This window comes from Tinamus guttatus, unplaced genomic scaffold, assembly GCF_059628265.1.
Source record: "Tinamus guttatus ecotype Peru unplaced genomic scaffold, ASM5962826v1 Tinamus_guttatus_pri_ptg000601l, whole genome shotgun sequence".
NCBI classification, from domain to species: Eukaryota; Metazoa; Chordata; class Aves; order Tinamiformes; family Tinamidae; genus Tinamus; species Tinamus guttatus.
Window position 1 is genome coordinate 3,604,940 of NW_028289135.1, and position 19,619 is coordinate 3,624,558.

General features: G+C 39.1%; 1 protein-coding gene across 1 annotated transcript in view; it reads right to left on the bottom strand.

Annotated features, from left to right (window-relative positions):
- PCNX2 (pecanex 2) overlaps positions 1–19,619 on the bottom strand; it is a 138,929-nt gene that overhangs the window by 50,623 nt on the left and 68,687 nt on the right. The window contains exons 18-21 of the mRNA XM_088534837.1: positions 17,728–17,820; positions 17,063–17,213; positions 14,309–14,450; positions 10,482–10,659 (exon numbers count right to left, since the gene is read on the bottom strand). Coding sequence (XP_088390963.1) covers positions 10,482–10,659; positions 14,309–14,450; positions 17,063–17,213; positions 17,728–17,820 — 564 coding nt within the window. The remainder of the gene's footprint in view (positions 1–10,481; positions 10,660–14,308; positions 14,451–17,062; positions 17,214–17,727; positions 17,821–19,619) is intronic.

Here is a 19,619-nt window from a genome sequence, read left to right on the forward strand (position 1 = left end):
AATTACAAATTTGCCTAATACAAATTTAAAAACCTACTGAATTTACTTTTAGCCTCTTGCAAAATATACACTGTGGTGCAACCACAACTGTCTGATTCAAAAAGGGTATGTGTGTATATCCTGGATAGATATTTTGCCCTGTTAGTCCTCTTGGCATCAGCCCTAAACAGATCTTCTGTCTTGCCTGCTTCACGTCATCAGATTTGTTTTGCAGCCTAGGTCCCTGATAAAGTATGGTCAGGAAATAGTTGGCCTTCAATAGAAATTATCACTAAACACACACACATGCCTTGAAACAATATATGTAGCACTTCATGCTCATGTAGCCAATATATGTTGAGTTTCTTATAACATACATTTCAATTGCTTAAATGAAAAACATGACATTGCCAGCATCTTGAAAGACCCTGAGGTTATATCAATACTAGCAAATAAACTATGCCCAGGGAACGTTCCCAGGTGTTAATACTACATATGTAGTTAAATTCTCAGAATGGTTCCTAGTAACATTTCAGTTGAGCCAAAACCAATACCTGCACCCTGCTGAGAGGCTAGAAGAGTCTACAGGCATGGACGAGGCTTCTCCATGGCAGCTGGCCTCCATGGAGCATGGCTCTAGGCACGCTACATTTACTAGCATGTACATTGCCAGAGAGGATGCATCTTCACAGCCTAATGCATTTTATATCTGCCCTTCCATTGCCACCCCCAAAGCATTGCTTGATCACCTGGACCCACGTTGGCATTGTGCTGAGGGGACTTTTCACTGAGCCTCTCTATGTACTTCGTTGTAAATAATTGCAAATGAATTGGGAGGGAGGCACAGAATGACCAATAGCACTGAAACGTCCTGGTCTTCGTGCTACCGAACGACCAGAGCAGCAGCCACCGCACCACGTAACCCCACGTTTAACTGATACACCTTCTGCCTGGCACGAAAGCGGCGCTACGCGAGTTATGAGCTTTGCAGCTTGGACACGACTCAAACTAGGAGCAACACTGAGAATGGAGCTTACGTTAATTCTGCACAGGCACGTACGCAAAATGAGGCAAGCTCTGACCAAAACAAGCTCCACAATCTCTCCAAGGCACAGCCTGGACACTGCTCCTTAGCTTCACTATGAGAACTTTGGATATAATCTACTTCATATTCTGTGGAAAATACTACATGCAACATGAAAATTATAACATTAGATAAAGCAGACAAGTAAAACTGAACTGAAACTAAAATTGACTTTCATTTATTTAAACCCTGCTTAACAGGTTGGATGGTTACTTTGTTTTACTAAATCCTTATTCATCTGCAATGTATAAATGAACAGCTGGGAAAAATATATCTGCTACAGATTTTAAGTGCTGATAAAGGTAATGACTCGCATTTGAAATCTCAGAAATTCAACACTGCAGCACAACCCATCAAAAGCCCTGTTACAGATTGACATCACAAAGACATAAATCAGCCTAATTGTACTCAAAGCAAAGGGTTCATCAAAAGGTTTTTAAACCTCAAATATATTTCAGGTTTTGTATTTTCTAGGAAAACAAATCCAGGAGGAGACTTTCTGGCTTCTTTTTCCATTATTTCCTTTTCATCATTCTCTAATATTTACAATTCTTGCAAAATAGACCACACAGCCCATGTTCTCTGCTGCCTACAACCAGTCCTGCTACTTCTACATTCATTCACTACTTGATTTTGCTGTTGTTTTACCACCTGCTTTTCAGCTAATGCTCCAATAAGATAGGTAACAGACCTCACTTTCGTTAGCAAGAACACGGATATAAGACAAACAATTTAGTAAATAACTCTTGTTTTTTCAAGAGCCTTACAACACTGCAACCAGTGTAGATTTACAAAGGGAAAGTCATGCTTGACCAACCTGAGAGCCTTCTACGATGAAATAACCAGCTCGATGGATGAGCAGAAAGCAGGGTCTATTGTTTATCTTGACTTTCGACGTCAAGGTAAGGCTTTCAGCACTGTCTCCCAGAACATCCTCACAGAACAACTGATGAGGTACAGGCTCAGAAAACGGACTACGAGGTGGAGGGAAACCTGGCTGAACGGCCAGGCTCAGGAGGTTCTGATCAGCAGCAGAGGCCAGCAGGAGGCCACACACTGGTCTCGAGAGGCTGGAGACGAAGGCTGACAAGAATCTTGTGAAGTTCAGGAAAGCAACTAGAAACAGCTTTGGCAGCAGGTCAAGGGAGGTGATCCTTTCCTGCTGCTCAGCCTTGGTGAGGCTGCACCTGGAACGCTGGGTCCAGCTCCTGGCTTCCTGGTACAAGGACATGGAGATAACTGGAGTGGGCCTGTGGAAGGGCCACAGAGATGTTTAAGGGACTGGAACATCTGACTGACAAGGAGAAGCAGAAAGAGATGGGACTATTGAGCCTAGAGAAGACTCAGGTCAGAATTTTATGAACCTGTATAACTGCCTGACAGCAGGACTAAGGAAGACAGTGCCAGACTGTTCTCAGCGGCTCCTACCGACAGGACAAGAGGCAATGGAGACAAACCAAAACACATTAAAGAGAAGATTTCTGTCCTTGGACATATTCCCAACCCAAAGCGACATGGCCTTCAGCAACCTGCCCTGGCTGAGCCTGCTTTGAGCTTGGGCAAGATGATCTCCAGAGGTTCTTTCCAATCTTCATTGTTCTGTGAAATACATAATTTACCCTTGTAAAGTATTGTTTTTAAACAGTTCTACAAAGGGGGAAAATTCCCATCTAAAGTGAAAACTTCTTTAAAAATATGTGCTGAGTTCTCTTCCTTAAACATGCATAAATGATTAATTTTCCTTGAGACTTCCATTTCCTGGTTTAAGATGATTTATCAAAGCATATTTTTATTATGCGTTCTTAGACATTCTATGTTTTCCACAATTCTCTATGCAGAAAAATGATATATTATTTAGGGGACAAAGCTCTAAAGTTCCTAGAGATCTCTATTTGTGACAGTTTTGCACAGTAAACAGTTTTCAAATCTTTGATACAGATTTTTCCAATATATTCAGGAAATTTAAACTATCACACTTCCTGCCAAGTTAAAATGCAGAGCACGCATCCTTCATTCATTTTTTTTTTCTGCAGACACACAGTTCAGCATCTTAATCATACTTACATCATTTATAAGTTATTAAAAGACTCTGCAGAACTCTGGCACATATGCTAGTATCCTATACATCTATCATCATACATCATCATCTAACACAGCAGAGGTAAAGACTTAATTTTTCAGGATTTCTCTTTTGTGCTCATTCTTATTTTACTTAATGTCAGCATTATTAGAATCTAGAAGCTACTGGAAATTGCAGTTTATATATATATGTGTGTGTGTGTGTTATATACATTTATATGTGTATATATATATACACACATATATATATATATATGTATATATATATATATATACATATAAAGATTTGAGGACTCTGAAATACCACTAGAATGTGATCTCATTTTCTCAGTTTCGTGGATTTCAACTGGAGATTACCAGTTGAATTTAAAAGACAGTGATTGTGATATGGAGACAACACAATGCCTTCAGCTTTGGACAGCCTGTCTGCTTGTTCAGTGCCTTTTGGGTTTCCATATAAGAAGACTCCTTGGTAATACAAAAAGTAAAGAAAATGTAAAAAATACATATATACATTGCTACAAGAATTGTTTTTTTTTTTTCTGGGTATTAAGAGAGTGTATGTATATGCTGATTTTAAACAAAAAAATAGCTATCAAATGCATATGGCTACCTGGTTTATGTGCAACACAAAACTGAGAAATTAAATATTTTAAATGTAGAAAGCACTTTTTCCCTACATCATGAAGGTATTTCTTTGTATTTTAGATGCTGAGAACTCAGGATAGAACTGAACTCAGTCTCTCAGATGCTGGTATTTAATTTATCATGTTAAATCAGTTCCAGTCAATTCGCATCTGAGTTTTAGAAGTAGTTTCCATTCTCTATTGGTAAATTCATTTATTTTTCTGCATGCATGTTTATATGCATAGTTATGTCAATAAAAATTAAGATATACTAAGAGTGAAAACTTGCATGTATGTATGCATGCATGTATGTGATATGAAATTAAAATTATATTCCTGGCACACAGTGTCCAGCACTTGCACTGAAGCTGTGTTACACTGAAGGGATCAGAGCTCATCAGAGCAACCTACAATGGGCCAGATAGCTGAAATGCCTGGGATGGGGGCTGCACTGCTCCAGCCTCTTCAGTGAAGCATTCGTAGGCATGGCCCATGCCCACAGAGAATCCTCCTTGAAATCTCCTCTACTAAAAGTGAACATAAAGAAATTCATAGAGATGGTTGCATTTTGAAGCATCAGATGGTGTAGATTCCTCTTTCGATGTCAGCACTATCAGACACAGAGCAAGCTTTGAACAGTATGAGTGTACATTAATACAGTTCTCTGTGCAACAAGTTAGATTGACCGAGGGAATGGATGTACATTTTCCTGCATCCACACATTTTCCCCATTCTAAAGGGAAAAAAATAGAGAAAATGAAACTTGGGATGAGTGTCAGGGATGAAGTCTCAAGTAGAGGTCAGTGGAAGAAGGGTGAATGAAAAATCATTTAAACCAATATTAAAGGGAAACATGAACTGTACAATGCACAGGAGAGCTAAGGAGTTTTCTGAAAATACCACTGGGATTATCCTGTCAGATATCAGATGTAGCCTTGAGTATTTTACTCAGCAGAAAATATCTTAACAGGGCTTATATACCAAATATCAAAAGTTAGGAAACCGCCGTGAGCTGAGAGGGCACAGGTGATTAAGACATTACATTTCAGTCTTTATGAATGGCAAGAAATGGATTAAAATATGAATTAAATGACTTAGGGCCAGTAGCTTTGAAGTGAAACATCAGATTCAGAGTAGATAAAAGATTAGAAGAGGGAAGGAAACAAAGTGAGGCTATTGAATTATAAGCAGCATCTAAACGCCCTTGGACATGCAGACTAGCCAAGAAGTCTGTGGTTTGTAGCCACAAAGGCAGTAAAAGGATTCAATAGGTTAACTGTTAACTCTGTTCCAATGAAGCACCCAAGTCAGCAGTAGCACTTTCTCGTAAAATGAATGAAAATAAGATTACGTGCAATTCCCTCTCTGATGGAGTGTGTGGCAGATGTTGAATTCTTATAGAGCTAGGCCTCATCAGCACAGGTCTGGCAGGCTGTTACCTGCTGGCTCTCCTAGCTGGAATTACTTTGACATAAAGATCATCTTTCAGAGACACACGATATAGGATACTAGTCCAGAAATAGGTATATCAATAGAGAAACATCCTTACTCAAAATACAAAGTTAAAAGAAATGTTTAGTCCTTATTAGGCTGGAAAAATACATTCCAGGAAAGAAGAACTATCAGACAGGGAAACTGTATCTGTGTGAGCCCAGCAGGGGTAAGAGTACTTAGGCAAATGAATTCAGTGTTAATGAAGGCAAATTTAACAAACTCTGATTCTTTAATTTTTCTGTCTTAGGCATGAAGACAAATTCAGAACCCTCAGAGAAACTGACTATCAGAAAATATAAGGTGATTCCATATTTTAGTATTGCTAATTAGTTCATCCACATACACACAAATTAAGAGACCATCAAGCTGCCTGACAGTAATGTACAAGAGAGGAAAAGAAGGGTTAATGACATTGGATCTTAACATTCCCATCAGAGTCTGTGTGGTAGAGGAGTGTGTAAGTAAATGGAGGTCCTTTCTTTAAGGTTTAAAGGAAGCTAGACAAATTTGCCAAGAATACATTTTTTTTCCAAAGCCCAGAATTCAACAGGTCTCTATTTTCACTTGTGCACTACAAACGAAAGAGTTGCTGTCGAGGAACCAGTTCCCAGGGTTTGGCATACGGTGATCTCAGACATGCTGCTACCTGCTCTACGCTAGAAGCATCCAAGCATCCAAACACTGCTGAACTTGCAGGACAACCTGCACTCGTCTCTAGGAGAAGACCAGCTAAAATGCACGTAGCTTAGAGGATCACAACAGCGCTTGCAGTCTTGGCATAAACATTTTTCTTACAGCAGCTATTTTAATCCTTGAAGTCTCTTTAGCCTAAAATCTACCCAGTATAAACAAGGAGGTTCACATCTGAGACTAGCACGCTGAAATCCATCATTATACATCCAAAACTTCATTATTACACTACAGAAGAAGCAGGAAAAGATGTCGGCTTACTCCAAGGCCGCTGAGTACTGCAGACCTCTAGTGGCTGTGGCAGAGCTAGCGCGGTCTCTGAGAGGACAAACCTGTGGCAAGAGCCCCAGACCTACTAGACACAATTCATGTCATTGGGGTTCAATAACCTAAGGCAGTCAAGCACTTAACCCCTTCAGCTGTATAACACCCAAATACCTTCGAAGTGGATGATGAGCCTGCTGCACGTATTTGTCCTGACAGCCATGTAGGAAACACCTGATTTCCCAACAGCCGGACAGCGAGGACACGTGCAAACAGCTGGCGAGGAGTCAGTGGCCGGCAGGGCGCGCGGAGCAGGCCCCGCGTGTGGAGCTGCACGCTGGCCGAGCGCCCGTCGGGGCCAGGCAGCGCCTTCCGCTGCTGCAACAACCACGTCTTCCCCAAAGAGCTTATTCCTTCCACGCCCCATGACTGGATAATATTCCCACAATTTTCTATCCCATTACAGAAAAATATTATGGATTTTCTAGTTGGTAGAAGTCTAGGAAGAAATCCCTTAAGCCCTGTTATCTAATCCATCTTCTCTGTGCCTCTGAAGAATATATTCTCTATTATTTGTGGTTTTCCTTCTTTCGGGTAACACAAACATCCTTATTAACCTTTGCACTGATATTACAGTATCTACTAAGAAATCCGGGGAGAAAAAATGGTTCATCTAGACGGAGTAATAAAGACCAGTAAGAATGTCTTGATTATCCAGTCTGACTTCCCACATGGTACGCACCAGAGCATTACGCCCACAATTCCTAAATAAGCCACCAAGTATTTTTAAAAGGCCATTCAGCTCTACTTTTAAATCAGTATATACAGTGTATATACTGTGTATGTATATATGAGTATAGACAATGGGAGCTTTTGGACTGAAGAATCCCAGGCTGCAGCGAATGAGACAAGTTGTGGGTGGCTATATGGACAATCTTAACACAAGAAAGATTGAGAAGTTCCCGTTCCACTTGAAATTATTCCTAAAAAAGCAAACAACAAAGCCTTTTCTAAACATTTACCTTGCACCTCTCCAATGGCAATTTGAAAAACAAAACAGCATATTCAGTGCATGTTTAATCACATTTTAGCATTAAGAATTTACATTCTGCAACATGAGAAAATGTAAACAGTTAATGATTTTAACAAATGAGTGAATTATTCACATGGCATTAATAAGACCTACACTGTTAAAATAGATCTAAAAAATCTATGCTGTTTTAAAAGCCCCAGGAACAGAAGTGAATGGATTCTCACATTCTCTGTCAACCCCAGTGTGGGTGGCTTGGCTATTTGCAAACAGAGATAAAAATCTGAGAGCAGGGCTTCGGACTCCTCAACTTGTTCAGACAGTAATCACGTTCATTCGGAGCCTCTGATTTGACTGAATTACATTAAATCAACAGCACAATGTAGAAAATGAGGGAAGTACAATCAGAGAGAGATTCAGAAACGTTCTACTCAACATTATTAACAAAGCTTTATTCAACATAAACCTACTTCAAGATTCACTAGCGCAATTTAGATGACTCTTTCCCCCAGAAGAAGATAATAAATGCTTACTGCAGCACAGCTTTGATGACATGCAAATAATTTTTCATGGGGTAACTGCTTAAAAATTGCCATCAGTACGGCTAAGACACAGTACTAGCACAGCTCTGTTATCAGATGGTGGAAAGTCCAACCTTGAAAGAGTCTGTACTTCTGCAGAGCTGAAGGGATGACAATAGAAACTACTTTGGGTCTGGTTCCTGTCTTCCTAAAAATAGCTAGAAACAAAAAAATGACTGAGCTCTGGATGAGAGAACCTGTGATGACCCATAAAACTTTCAGGAACGCAGGTGGATGCAGCCTGCTTAGAGCCAATAATATGGACAACAAACACTCGTCGTCATCCTCAGTGAGCAAATCCTTTAAGAAAGCTCCGTAATACTGAACTAGTAAAGACTCAAACCTTAATTAAAGAAAATCTACATTGTTAATGATCTGAAATTAATAGGACTTTAATTATCGTCATCTGCAATGCTGTTTTTCAGATTGGCTTTAATGATCATTGTGTAACTGTGCATGTGCTTTTGTAATATAAACAATTCAACCATTTAATTTCTTTTTTTTTTTTTTTAATGGCAAAAGGACAAGCCTACCTGATGCACTAATGAGATGCAAAATTTTAGATTTAAGAACTATACAGAAGATGACAGGTCAGTGCTAAAACTACAATTTCAAAATACATCTGCAGTACAAACTTTCAGCCCGGAACAGCAGCATTCACTCTAACAATCACTGCTTAGTTTGGCATGCATCCTTGATTATCTCAGCCTTACTCCAATCACTAGTCTTCCTACCTGAAATAGTAGACCCAAACCATCCAAGTAACTTCAAAAAACAATCATTAAAATCTTTACATCTTTCTGTTCCAAAAACATGCAATAGTCCACAACGGTATTTTGTGAAATGCTCACAAGGCCAATGTTTCCAAGAGAATTAATGAATGACAAGACTCAGTTCTGAGGTGGTAATTTTTTGATACTGAAGGAAATTTTTGGAGAATGACCTTTAGGACTTAATAAGCTATCATCCAGATGTCCACTGACACTCATCAACAGTCTTCTCAGACAACAGAAATGAATTCCTTCTGCTAAGGAACATGGCAGTGCAAAAATATGGGAAAGTCTGCCACAATACAACGAACCTCTGCACTTCCTAAGCGCTAACCTTCCACTCCTCAGAGCTAAGGAGCCTGGCAAATTATTCTAAGTCTGTTTTAGGATCATAGAGCGTTGGTCGTGGATGGCAACATTTCAGGTAGTGATTCTTTTCTTGCTCCTTTTCTTCCCTCCTTCCTTCCAGACTCTTCCTCCCAACCCCAGGCGGGAGAGGTGGTTGCCACACAGCAACACTGCGAGTCCTGAAGGATGGAGGCTTGAAGCAGGTGAAGCCGCTGCTGGACAGTGGTCCAAGGATTTAAAGAAAGAGCCTAAGGTGCCTCGCTAAGGTGCTGTTTTTCATCCCTTCCTCTCCTCCTTCACAGAAGCACAAAAATCAGCCAGAAAAAAAAGACATCTGAATTCTGCCTCACTCTGACTCAAAGATAGAGAGCCACCAATTTAACACCAATAACCTGGGCCTTTCCTTAGCAAGGCTGAGGCTTCATGCAGGCACAGCTACAGCATAGACTGAAGCAGATCTCCGTGTATAGAAGGGCTCCCTGCATATCACCGGGCATCTCCACAGCATACGCTACAGCCAGTCTTCTCCTCTCCACTTCTTTCTCCTCTCAAAGATGAACTGATGATAGCTGGGTCACACTCACACTTACAATAGGGATAGTTTAGCAAAAAACAACAACAAAAAATGACAAAAAAATCTCACCAGAGATACCTCCACACGAAGCAGTATTATATGCCAGGAAATTTGGGGAACCAAAGAGGTTAAAAACAAAACACAAGAGAACTGAAAAACATTCAAGGCAAGTCTTCAATACTTTCTGATGGTTTATCCAGGTACTGGTTAAATCTTAAAACTTGTTTCAGTGGAAAAACATAGACAGTGCATCAGGATCTGATCTGACTGATGCCGAAAGGCTTTGCTAAAGTATATACAACTAAAGTATATACAACTAGGAGAACACGTGGAGACCATAGCAACCGAGAATTAACAAAAAAAAAAAAAAAAAAAAACAGGAAGGAGCTCTGAGGTTAAGGGCAGTATAACCAGGATAACAGCCTGAAACTAGGAAAAGAAAAATGTATATCTGACCCTAGGAACACTTTCTTTTTTTTTTTTCTTTTATATCAAGAGGATCATTAGATAATGGAATAATTTCCCAAAGGAAGTTGTTGAGTCAAACACCAGAGGCATTCAAAGAAAGCCTAGATTAAAAAAAGCCCCGGCGATTGATCTGGAGGGCAGCCCTGCACTAACGACCCAAGAGGCTCTTCGCAGCACCGTGAGGATTCTGCTCTTGAAAAAACACAAATCTGAACTTCCATAGCAACATGTGAGCAAAAGTAAATGCAAAATAAATAAATAAATAAAAACACAGAGAAGACATTCAGGCAGAAGGCTGTTTTCTGCTTACAGTGTTTTTCCTCTTCCATACTAATTGTGTGTATGAACTCATTATATGCATGAAATCCTACCACATATTTATTCATTATATGCAACAAATACCAGCACATACCTATCAACACAGTGACATTAAAAAAATAAATCAAGATTATGAAATGCATTTTTCCAGAGAAACAACAGTAATAAAAACTTGCCTTGTGAAACACGATGGACATCATGAAGAAATCCATCAGGAAGTTTTCTGAAATGTCTTTGTAGTCAAATTGGAAGAATATCACAGTAAAGCTCAAGGTAACAAACTGATTAATAGGATTACAAAACGAGGAGCGGAGAAGCTTCATCCCAGCAACTGTTATCAGGATAATATCACAACTGTGAGAAAGGCAGAAAGAAAAACCTAATCAAGTCAAAGTAATAAAACATGGAATTACTAAGATGTTAAATGTAGATAGCCATAACAGATATATTTCGGATTGCTAAGTATATCTGATCTTACAGAGCCTCTTGATTTCTGCTATTGGTATTATCTTATGCTTTAATAATAACATCTATTTTATCCATCTAAAATAACATAAAATTTCTTTGTCATTATCACATGCTTACAATCTGCAATAAAGAAATAATACTGCACTGTAAGAGTAGTTTAGAACCAGGAATGTGATGGAGAATTTTGTATACAGCTCTTGAAACACAATTTCAGTTTTGGAATTGATTTTAGTATGTCTACTATTATTACCTTAAGAAAAGAGCCTCAAGTCACTCCATTTACTGGAGTATTACTGGAATCTACAGTCGGCAACGGAAACTATAAAAATATTCTAACCTTATCATATATTACACCACAATCCTAGAGAGAAATATCCACAGACTGGGAGTGCTTGAAGCTCTTATTGTTCTTTAGCTGAATGCTGTCTCTTCTGTATGTTAACTTCTTCCTCAGACGTAAAGTAGTTGCACATGGCATCTATGTGTTAGAAAATGTATGCAATCTCTCCCTTACTACATTAGAGAGTAAACTTAAACTGAGAAACCTAAATAAGTGCTCACACTGAAAACCAACAAGTCCATCTCAAAGCAGACAGTTTCAACAGAAGGATTTGAGGGTGCCTTAGAGGGGTCAGTTGAGAGTCTGAGGGCCTCTGGAGCTGGGAAATGTTTGGATTTGGATTCCTTTCTTCCCAGGGAGGTGTTATAACCAGGCTGATGCAGAAACATCTGGCATCACTAGTTCTCTTCTGAAAAAAAAAAGTGCTGGCTCCATACTCTGCATGAATGATGAGAAGCACATGCATAGCCACGCTGGATGGAGCAAAGAATCCTCACCTGCAGTCTTGGGTCAGGGTGATCTAAGAAAAGGAAGTATTTTCTGACACATCACTATTACGAGGCTTTCACTGACTAGCTCAGCAGGCTGCCTAGTCTTCCTTCACACTAAGAAGGGGCCAATATGCTTGACATTGGATTTGGATTCTATTTGGGTGACCAAAAGCTAATAAGCTGCATGTCTGAGCCCCTTCCAGGATCTAACCCTCAGACAGGTTGTAATTATCAAGAGATCAAAACCGCAATCTAAGCAAGACTGTCTTTGTAATTCGGTAAAGTTATCTTAAAACTATGTGAATAACTACAAGTTTCAGAGAACAGATATGTTTACAGAGCGCATTATTTTTCTAAATTAAAGGAAGTCTAATCAATTCCTAATACATTCCTTCTTGTGCTATCTGCCTGGAATTTTCAAGTAAACTGACTGAAGGAAGTTTTTCTGTCTCTCTCTGAGGAGCAAACTGCATCAGCCCTTTAAATTACAAGTTGAAACTGTTTAGAAAATATATATCCAAGTGGAGAAAAAATCTAAAATAAAACAATACAAAATCATGTCACCTCACACGCTTTCAAACACAGAAAGAACGAACAACTTCCCTTCTCTAAGGGATGACAAGGCTGGCTCCTTGGATGGCCGGGTAATAACTAGGTAATAACTAGGTAATAACTAAAATAACTAGGGTAAGCTTGAAGGAGACATGTATTTGCACATTAAAGCAGGGAAAAACCCTGCCGTAGCAATGTGGTACGCAAGGGACCAGGAAGAATCCAGGACCCCTCATTTATCCCCAGGAGTTTTGCTACAATGCCTGATGCCTAGCAGCAGCCTTACTGGAAACCCATGCAGGAAAGGGGACAGCAAAGCACCAGGAGAAAACAGTCTAGCCAGGCTGTGACAGCAAAATCACCCATGAGCATAAACCACTCCTGATTTCTCCTGACTCAGTCCTCTTCTACTACCTATGTCTTGTTTGGGCTTTACAGTCTGCACTGAGCCAGGGCTCCACTGCTGCCAGCAGTGAAGATACGTAGAGCCAGTCTCCCTAAGCCGCAGTGTATCTGTGCCTGAAGTCAGGGCATACCTTCAGTGGAGCTTCTCTGAACAGCATTCAGAAACTGTATTTTTATGGGCATGCTTAACGGTAGTTTTAAATCCAAGATGATCACACAGACACAAGAGGGAAGGGGAAGAAAAGGATTGTTATGCTATGCCCCTAAAGGCTAAACAGAGGCAGAAACGAATGTAATTATATTCTTTAATCTTAAGATTTTGGGGGACTGACTCACTGCTTTTGAACACTTGAGGCAGGTGATACTTTAAAGTGCAATCTAGCTTTGAAGAGTGACTACGCATAAATACTACCTTCTAGCACCTTCTTAAGTCCACACATTTGTTCCGTGCATGTATCCAGTCACGTCTGCTAACCAGTGACAAATGAAGCTTTGATTACTTTTTAGTTCAGCCAGCCTTGCAAAACCAAACACAGCAGTGAGTGTGACCTCAGTTTTACCCTGGACAACACACACAACCTCCTACACCACCGTGTCCCTATCACCTCCGAATGCCTGACTGAAAGAGCCCAAGGGGAAGCTACACAGGGTATCTTTGAGAGACTGCTGAGAGTCTCTCTGGAGAAGGACTTGTCTTGCATGAATACACACAGAATTTGGCTAACAGTTTTGTTCTAGTTTTAGCTCCTAAGAGCAGGGAATCATCTTTTTCTTATATTTGGGTAGTCCCTAGAGCGGAGAGCAGTATTCTTCTTTAACAGAGGCAAAAAATAAAAACAACTTTTTTTTTTTTTTTTAACATAAAAGGGTTTTTTTTTATAGACTACTTAAAAAAATAAAATTCTAAATTGTTACTACTGCTGACAATTCCCTCCTCCTCCTCACAGCAGTTTTTCCTGTTACTAGAACCTGAACACAGGCTGGTTTGGCTTTTGTTTTGCTTGGCTTTTAAATCATCTGCATCACTGTCACTCTGATAAGAAGACTGCAGGAACTCCGCACACTGGGGATTCCTGCAATTGCTAAGCCTGCTGAATCCCGGCAGTAGGTAAGTCATCGACGAAAATAGTTACCATAAAAGGCAGTTTGCAAGGATCATACTGCGAATCCATGGATCCACATCACCAGTTCTGTTTAATATCAGAGATAACAGCCTTTGGAAGAGTTTTTATCCCTATCTTTCTGAAGTCATTCAATGCAGGACTATCCACCATTCTACACTGTTGAATATTTTATCCAGTCTGGCCTTAAATGACATGGTAAAGCCCCTGGTAACTACTCTGTAGTCCTAAAAATCCTCACTGTTAGAAAATGTTTCCTGATAACCAGGCTAGATTTCTCATTCTCATTTTATGAATTCTAGTTACCCCACTGTGTTTATGTCCATCAAAACACCTGCAGACTGGCATACTGTGCCGTGCTTTTAATTGACGTTGAGACATTCCATACACATCTATATATAGCTCTTTAATCTTTTAATTTCTCTCTCACTTCAGTCATGTCTTAGCATGTGCTGAGGTAGTTCTGATTCTCTCTTTCAGCAGAGCTAGTGATTATTGTATAGTGAAGCAATAATGACACAAAAGCAAATCGCAAGAGGCAGACTTACTTAAGAAATGATTCTGATCTCTCAGTGTTTAGTCTAAATCTAACATCAGCTACTCACATGCTATGAACAATAACTTACTGTGCACCAAGCTTCCTGTATTTACTAATTGAGAAAGCATCAATGGTGAGGGCATTCAGTATAATAGCTGGATACAAGATGTATTTCTCAAAGCACTGAAGCCACACGTAGAGCCTTTCAAACCACATCAAATGTGCAGCATCTGAAATAAAAATTGAGATAATAGGCTATTCTACCACATTATCAGCATTTTGGTACAGTAATACTGAAGAAGAAATTAGTTAGCTTTGGGGCAGGGTTGGGTGGCATAGGGAGTGAAAAGAAAGGTGGGGAAGAAAGGGGAAAACAAACATGTTCTCTAGTGTTTCAGGACTCCTCACTCATTCCTGCACTACTTTCTACATGCTTATTGTACCATAAGAACATTTATTATAAACTCAGCCTTTCTTCCTGCAGTCAGGCAAAACAATAACTAGTAATAAATAAGGTATCTCACAGGGACATTATCAGAACTGCTCTAATAATTGCTATTTTGTGTGTGGAGGGCCTGAAAGTTTAAATGGCTCACCTGAAGTCTGTGAAACAAAGCCAAGAATAAACCTGTGGAACTGCCATTAGGAGAAGCTTATCTAACTGCAAGCCATTTTTGTTCTCACTACCTCTGTTGTCAAAAGCAGACAGGCAGAAACTAAAGTAACCATACAGTAAAAGCTCCATACAGACACCTTTTTTTGTGTACTTGTGCTTTCCCTGTCCATGCCTGACAAACGCAGGACACTGCCCTTTTCTGAGCTTCTTTTTCCATACAAACAGGGCCTGCAAGTTCTGCTCCAATATTTTTCTTACAGGTTTTATAAAAGAAAAAGTCTGGGTGACAGACACATCTATCAAAAGGATTACATAACCTTTTCCTCAACCTGTCTCATCTCCAAGCATAAGAAGCCTCTGCAACAGCCCAAGGGATTGGGCAAACAAAACAAAACAGTATTTTAATCCTGTTTTCCAACACACAGCACCAGATTTATTGCAATAATACTTAAACCCAAAAGCAAGGAGATAAATGCATAAAAAATGAGGACTATGAAAAAATGTCTGTTGCCTCCAGCAGATAGCATGGGAAAGGCAGCTGATCTTACAACAAAAGGAAGCGCATCTGTGGAGATAAGCCTGGCAAGAAGATCTCTACCTTCAACCTTTTCAAACGCTGACTCACTGCATTTTGGAAACCATTGTTTTCCAACAAATGAAAATGGACTTAAACAGGACAAGGCAAAGAAATCTTACAGTTGCCTTTTTAGGTTAAGTTGATGTAACAATAATAAACGGTGGGTATTCCTCAGAGCTACTGATTGTCAAAAGGAGCCAAAGCTCTGAACAATGTTTTTCAGTTGGATATGATTGTTAATAGGATTTATATTTCTTCTACACCTCCTTTGGCATATTGCAGTAAAAGTTAAAAGGCAACCTTCAACCAAGTCTCTTGGGAACATATCCAGGCCTTGTTTGGTAAGTAATCATTTCAAAAGACACTTAAAAAAAAAAAAAAGACTTAAATCCTTAATGCATGGTTTTACAGAGAGTCGTCTAAACCCTTTTGTAGTCTAGCTAAAGAAACTAAAGTCCCTCTGCAGTCTGTGTTCTGACAACAATATCTTCAAACACCTCAGGAAAATATATTGGGAATGATTAAGGCACAGGAACCATCAAGGAATGACAAGTGAGCTTCTGGCTAGGAGCAAAGACAAGATGATAGCTGGGGATGAAAAGCCTGGATTCTCAAAGAGCACTGGCTGCTTGTGGAAATAATTGTGTAAGAAAAGGAAATTGGACCCTGACATACTAAAATATTTATAGACGCTTGTATGCATCAGGGCATCACCTACAGAAGCCAGCAGACATGAGCAAAAACAAATCATCAAGGAAATTACAGTATCAATTTTAATGTTGCTCTTCAATTGTTATGATAGAAAAAAAAGCTTTAAGTTGCATTATCCATGCTACTCAAATGACAGACACAATAAAAAGCCAAAAAGTAGAAGTAATTCTGCCTCAATTTCATTGATATTTCAAATTTAAGTTTTTTAATTATTTTAAATATCATTGCCTTAACAGGAATTATAACATAGCAGGCAATGCAGCAAGTGACAAGATGGTAATGTAGATGTAAAAGGCACATCAGATGATGGCTCATGAAGGGCCATTCAGATGATTAAGGGATTGCAGCATCTGACTTCTAAAGAGAGGCTGAAAGGGCTGGGGCTGTTCATCGTGGAGAAGAAAGGGCTCAGGAGGCTCTTATCAATGTGCAAAGACCCGATGGGTGGGAGTAAAGATGATGGAGACAGATTCTTTTCATTGGCTTCTAGTGTCAGGACAAGAGGCAATGGGCACAAACTGAAGCAAAGGAAATTCCATTTCAATATAAGAAAAAAAAAAATCTTTCTTACTGTAAGGAACTAGAACAGATTGCCTAGAGAAGTGAAGGCATCCGCGGCTTTGGACATAAGAAAACTCAATGGGACACAGCCCTGAGCAACCTGCTGTAGCTGACCCTGCATTGACCAAGAGGGTTGAACTAGACAATCTCCAGAGGTCACTTGCAAGCTCAGCCATCGCGCAGTTCAGTGAAGCAGTCTCAGGAGACATCTTCTATAGGTGCACACTTAGTTTTGATCAGCATTAAAAATGGAAGGTCATGGCAGATGTTATTCATAAGAGTGAAATATAAAGTGTAATTTCTTCTCCTTACTCTCTTACTCATTAAAACCAAGAGAAGCTGCAAATCGCTGTTCAGATAACCTTTTTACTACAAACCTCTGACTTCCCGTTGTCGATACTCTTTGCTTTTCAGTATGGGGTGGGAGATCCACAGCCAAGGGTGATGCTTGCGAAGCTGAGGCAGTACGTAATGCGTTACAAATCCCACAGTCCATGCCAAAGCAAACAGGACAATGCTGAGAAATGGCTGGGCCAAAAGAGAGAAAAGAAACATGGTTATAATTGCAAACTTTTTAAAAATATATTTCTAATAATTGTATTCCTGCGCAATTAGTTTTATTGTTATCCTCAAACTCTCCAGTTCTACATGTGGATATCAATGTGGCTATGCAATGAGGCAACAAACTTGTCTGAAATGCACGTTCTTCACAATTAACTAACCATTCTTCCCCCAAACAGAGGGCAGACAGGAAATGGTCACGTTTGTCCATTCTGTTCCCCGGTCTAACACAAGTGAAGATCCAAAAAGGTTTAAGGAAAGAAACACTAAATGAAAAAATATCATGACTTAGTATAAATAACCATAAATTAATTTCACTGCACAGCAAAAACCTGAAGCCGACAAGGTCAGTAGATACATATTCTCTAAGTCCTCTCCCACAGTCTCTCTTCTTTCCAACTAAAGCACCTCAGGCATTTGCATACAACAAATAATACCTAGGAGAAAAAAAGCAAATAAAATGAAAGGGGTGGATACATACCCTCAATGACAGAAACACTGTGCTGGCACTGACTGCAAATGACAGAACAGCAGCAACTGTGCAAACAATGACATCTGATTTCAAGATTTCTTTCTGCAAAAGTAATTATTTAATACAAAATTAGCAAGCCAATACTATTTAGCTAGACAAAGTAAATGAGCCCATTCTGAATTACCTGCAGCCTGCATTGTGATACGGCTGATCATAACTCTCTAATACAAAAGTATTTTTTTCTTCTCTCTGGCTTGGAAAATTATTTCTTCACAATCTAGGTTTGTCAAAGTGATTATATTTAAATTCATCATGCCTAATTTTAAATAATATTTTGGAACTCATTTTTAACATCCTAGAAATGAAAGCAATACATTTTCATGGCGAATCTGATTCTGTTCAAGGAATATAACATCATGGCTTTCTTGATTTTGTAAATTGAAATTCTAGTTCAATTTTCTATTTACAAGCAGTAAGATTTCTTCAAATTGTGTTTTTCTTGCATTACTGAAATGACTCTTGCTTTTTTTGTAATGTCTTCAGAGACATAAAGTTAAAATGCATAAGTTCTACAGTGACAGATCTCATTCTCTGATTTTAGAATCAGAATCCAAATTTGAGCAAAATTGTAGGGGTGTCAGACAATGCCTTTTTTTCCTAATATCACTGAATAATAATAAAAGAACAAGTCTGACTTTATATAAAGATCTATAACTGGGGTAGGAGTAATTTCATTTTGAAAGACTGAAAAATATCATGCTCTTTCTAGCCCATTTTTCTTGTGATTAAAATGTCATTCTCAGGAAACAAATAAACGAGGTGACTTTTGAGCTGTATAATTTTCTAAATCATACTCCAGGGGTCACTCAAATGTCTTTGTGAGAGTAAATGAAAATCTTAAATGATTTATGAGAGGAATATTTAAATTCATCATTCAATATTGGTGCTGAATTATCACCTGAGTAACTCTTTGTAGCCCGTGATTTAAATACCAACTTTTGCTTTAATTCAAAGACATCTACAAACATAAATCTGTGATATACTGAAATTGAAATAAACTCATGTGATTTTGCAATGCTGCACTCTAGGTAGTCTTCCTGAATTTCACTGGAGGAAAAAAAAATGATAGGATAGAAAGATCCAAGAATAAGAGAGAAAAAAAAGAAAGAAAATAGAACAACTGAGCAACAGAAGGGTTGCGAGTTACAGGGGAAGCAGGTAGCAACCACTATATTTAGGCTGCCTATCACACACTGTTATGAAAGAGGCTTCTTAGTAAAAGGTCACACACATCAGCACTTCCACTTACTGCAGCAGGCCTTTGAAATTCAGCAGGACTGAAAAAGCCTTCAGGCTCAAGAAGTACTTTTGCTTTGTCCCATGAAACTCCACTTGGGTTTAGCTGAATTATAAAGCAATAAAAACTGTCCTTCTCCTTCTCGGGTTGTTGGGGAAAACATACTTTGAAAAAAAAAAAAAAAAAAAAAAAAAAAAAAAAAAAAACAGTACTCAATTGCTAAAGCTATTCCCCCCTCCAACTGCACTACTCTCAGCAAGGGCTACACCCTGAAGGTGTAGGAGCAGAGTTAGGCCAAAATCTCCAAGACCGTCCTTTCCAAATGCGGCCCTGCTGGCCTGGCCTTGCTCTGCCCCAATAGATGGGGAACTTACAGGAACCTACCAGACGAGACGCAGAGCTTCCTTGTGCCTTTTTTTTTTTTTTTTTTTTTTTCTTCACAGGTTGATTATGATTTCATGTAAAAATGAACCCGGTCTCCACTTCTCTACAAACTGGTCAAAGAGCTGAATGCAGCATCATTTCTTTGGACCATGTCTTATAATGTACTTACTCAACTCTTTAAAAAGAAGAGGGAAAAAAACAAAAGCAAATACAAAACAAA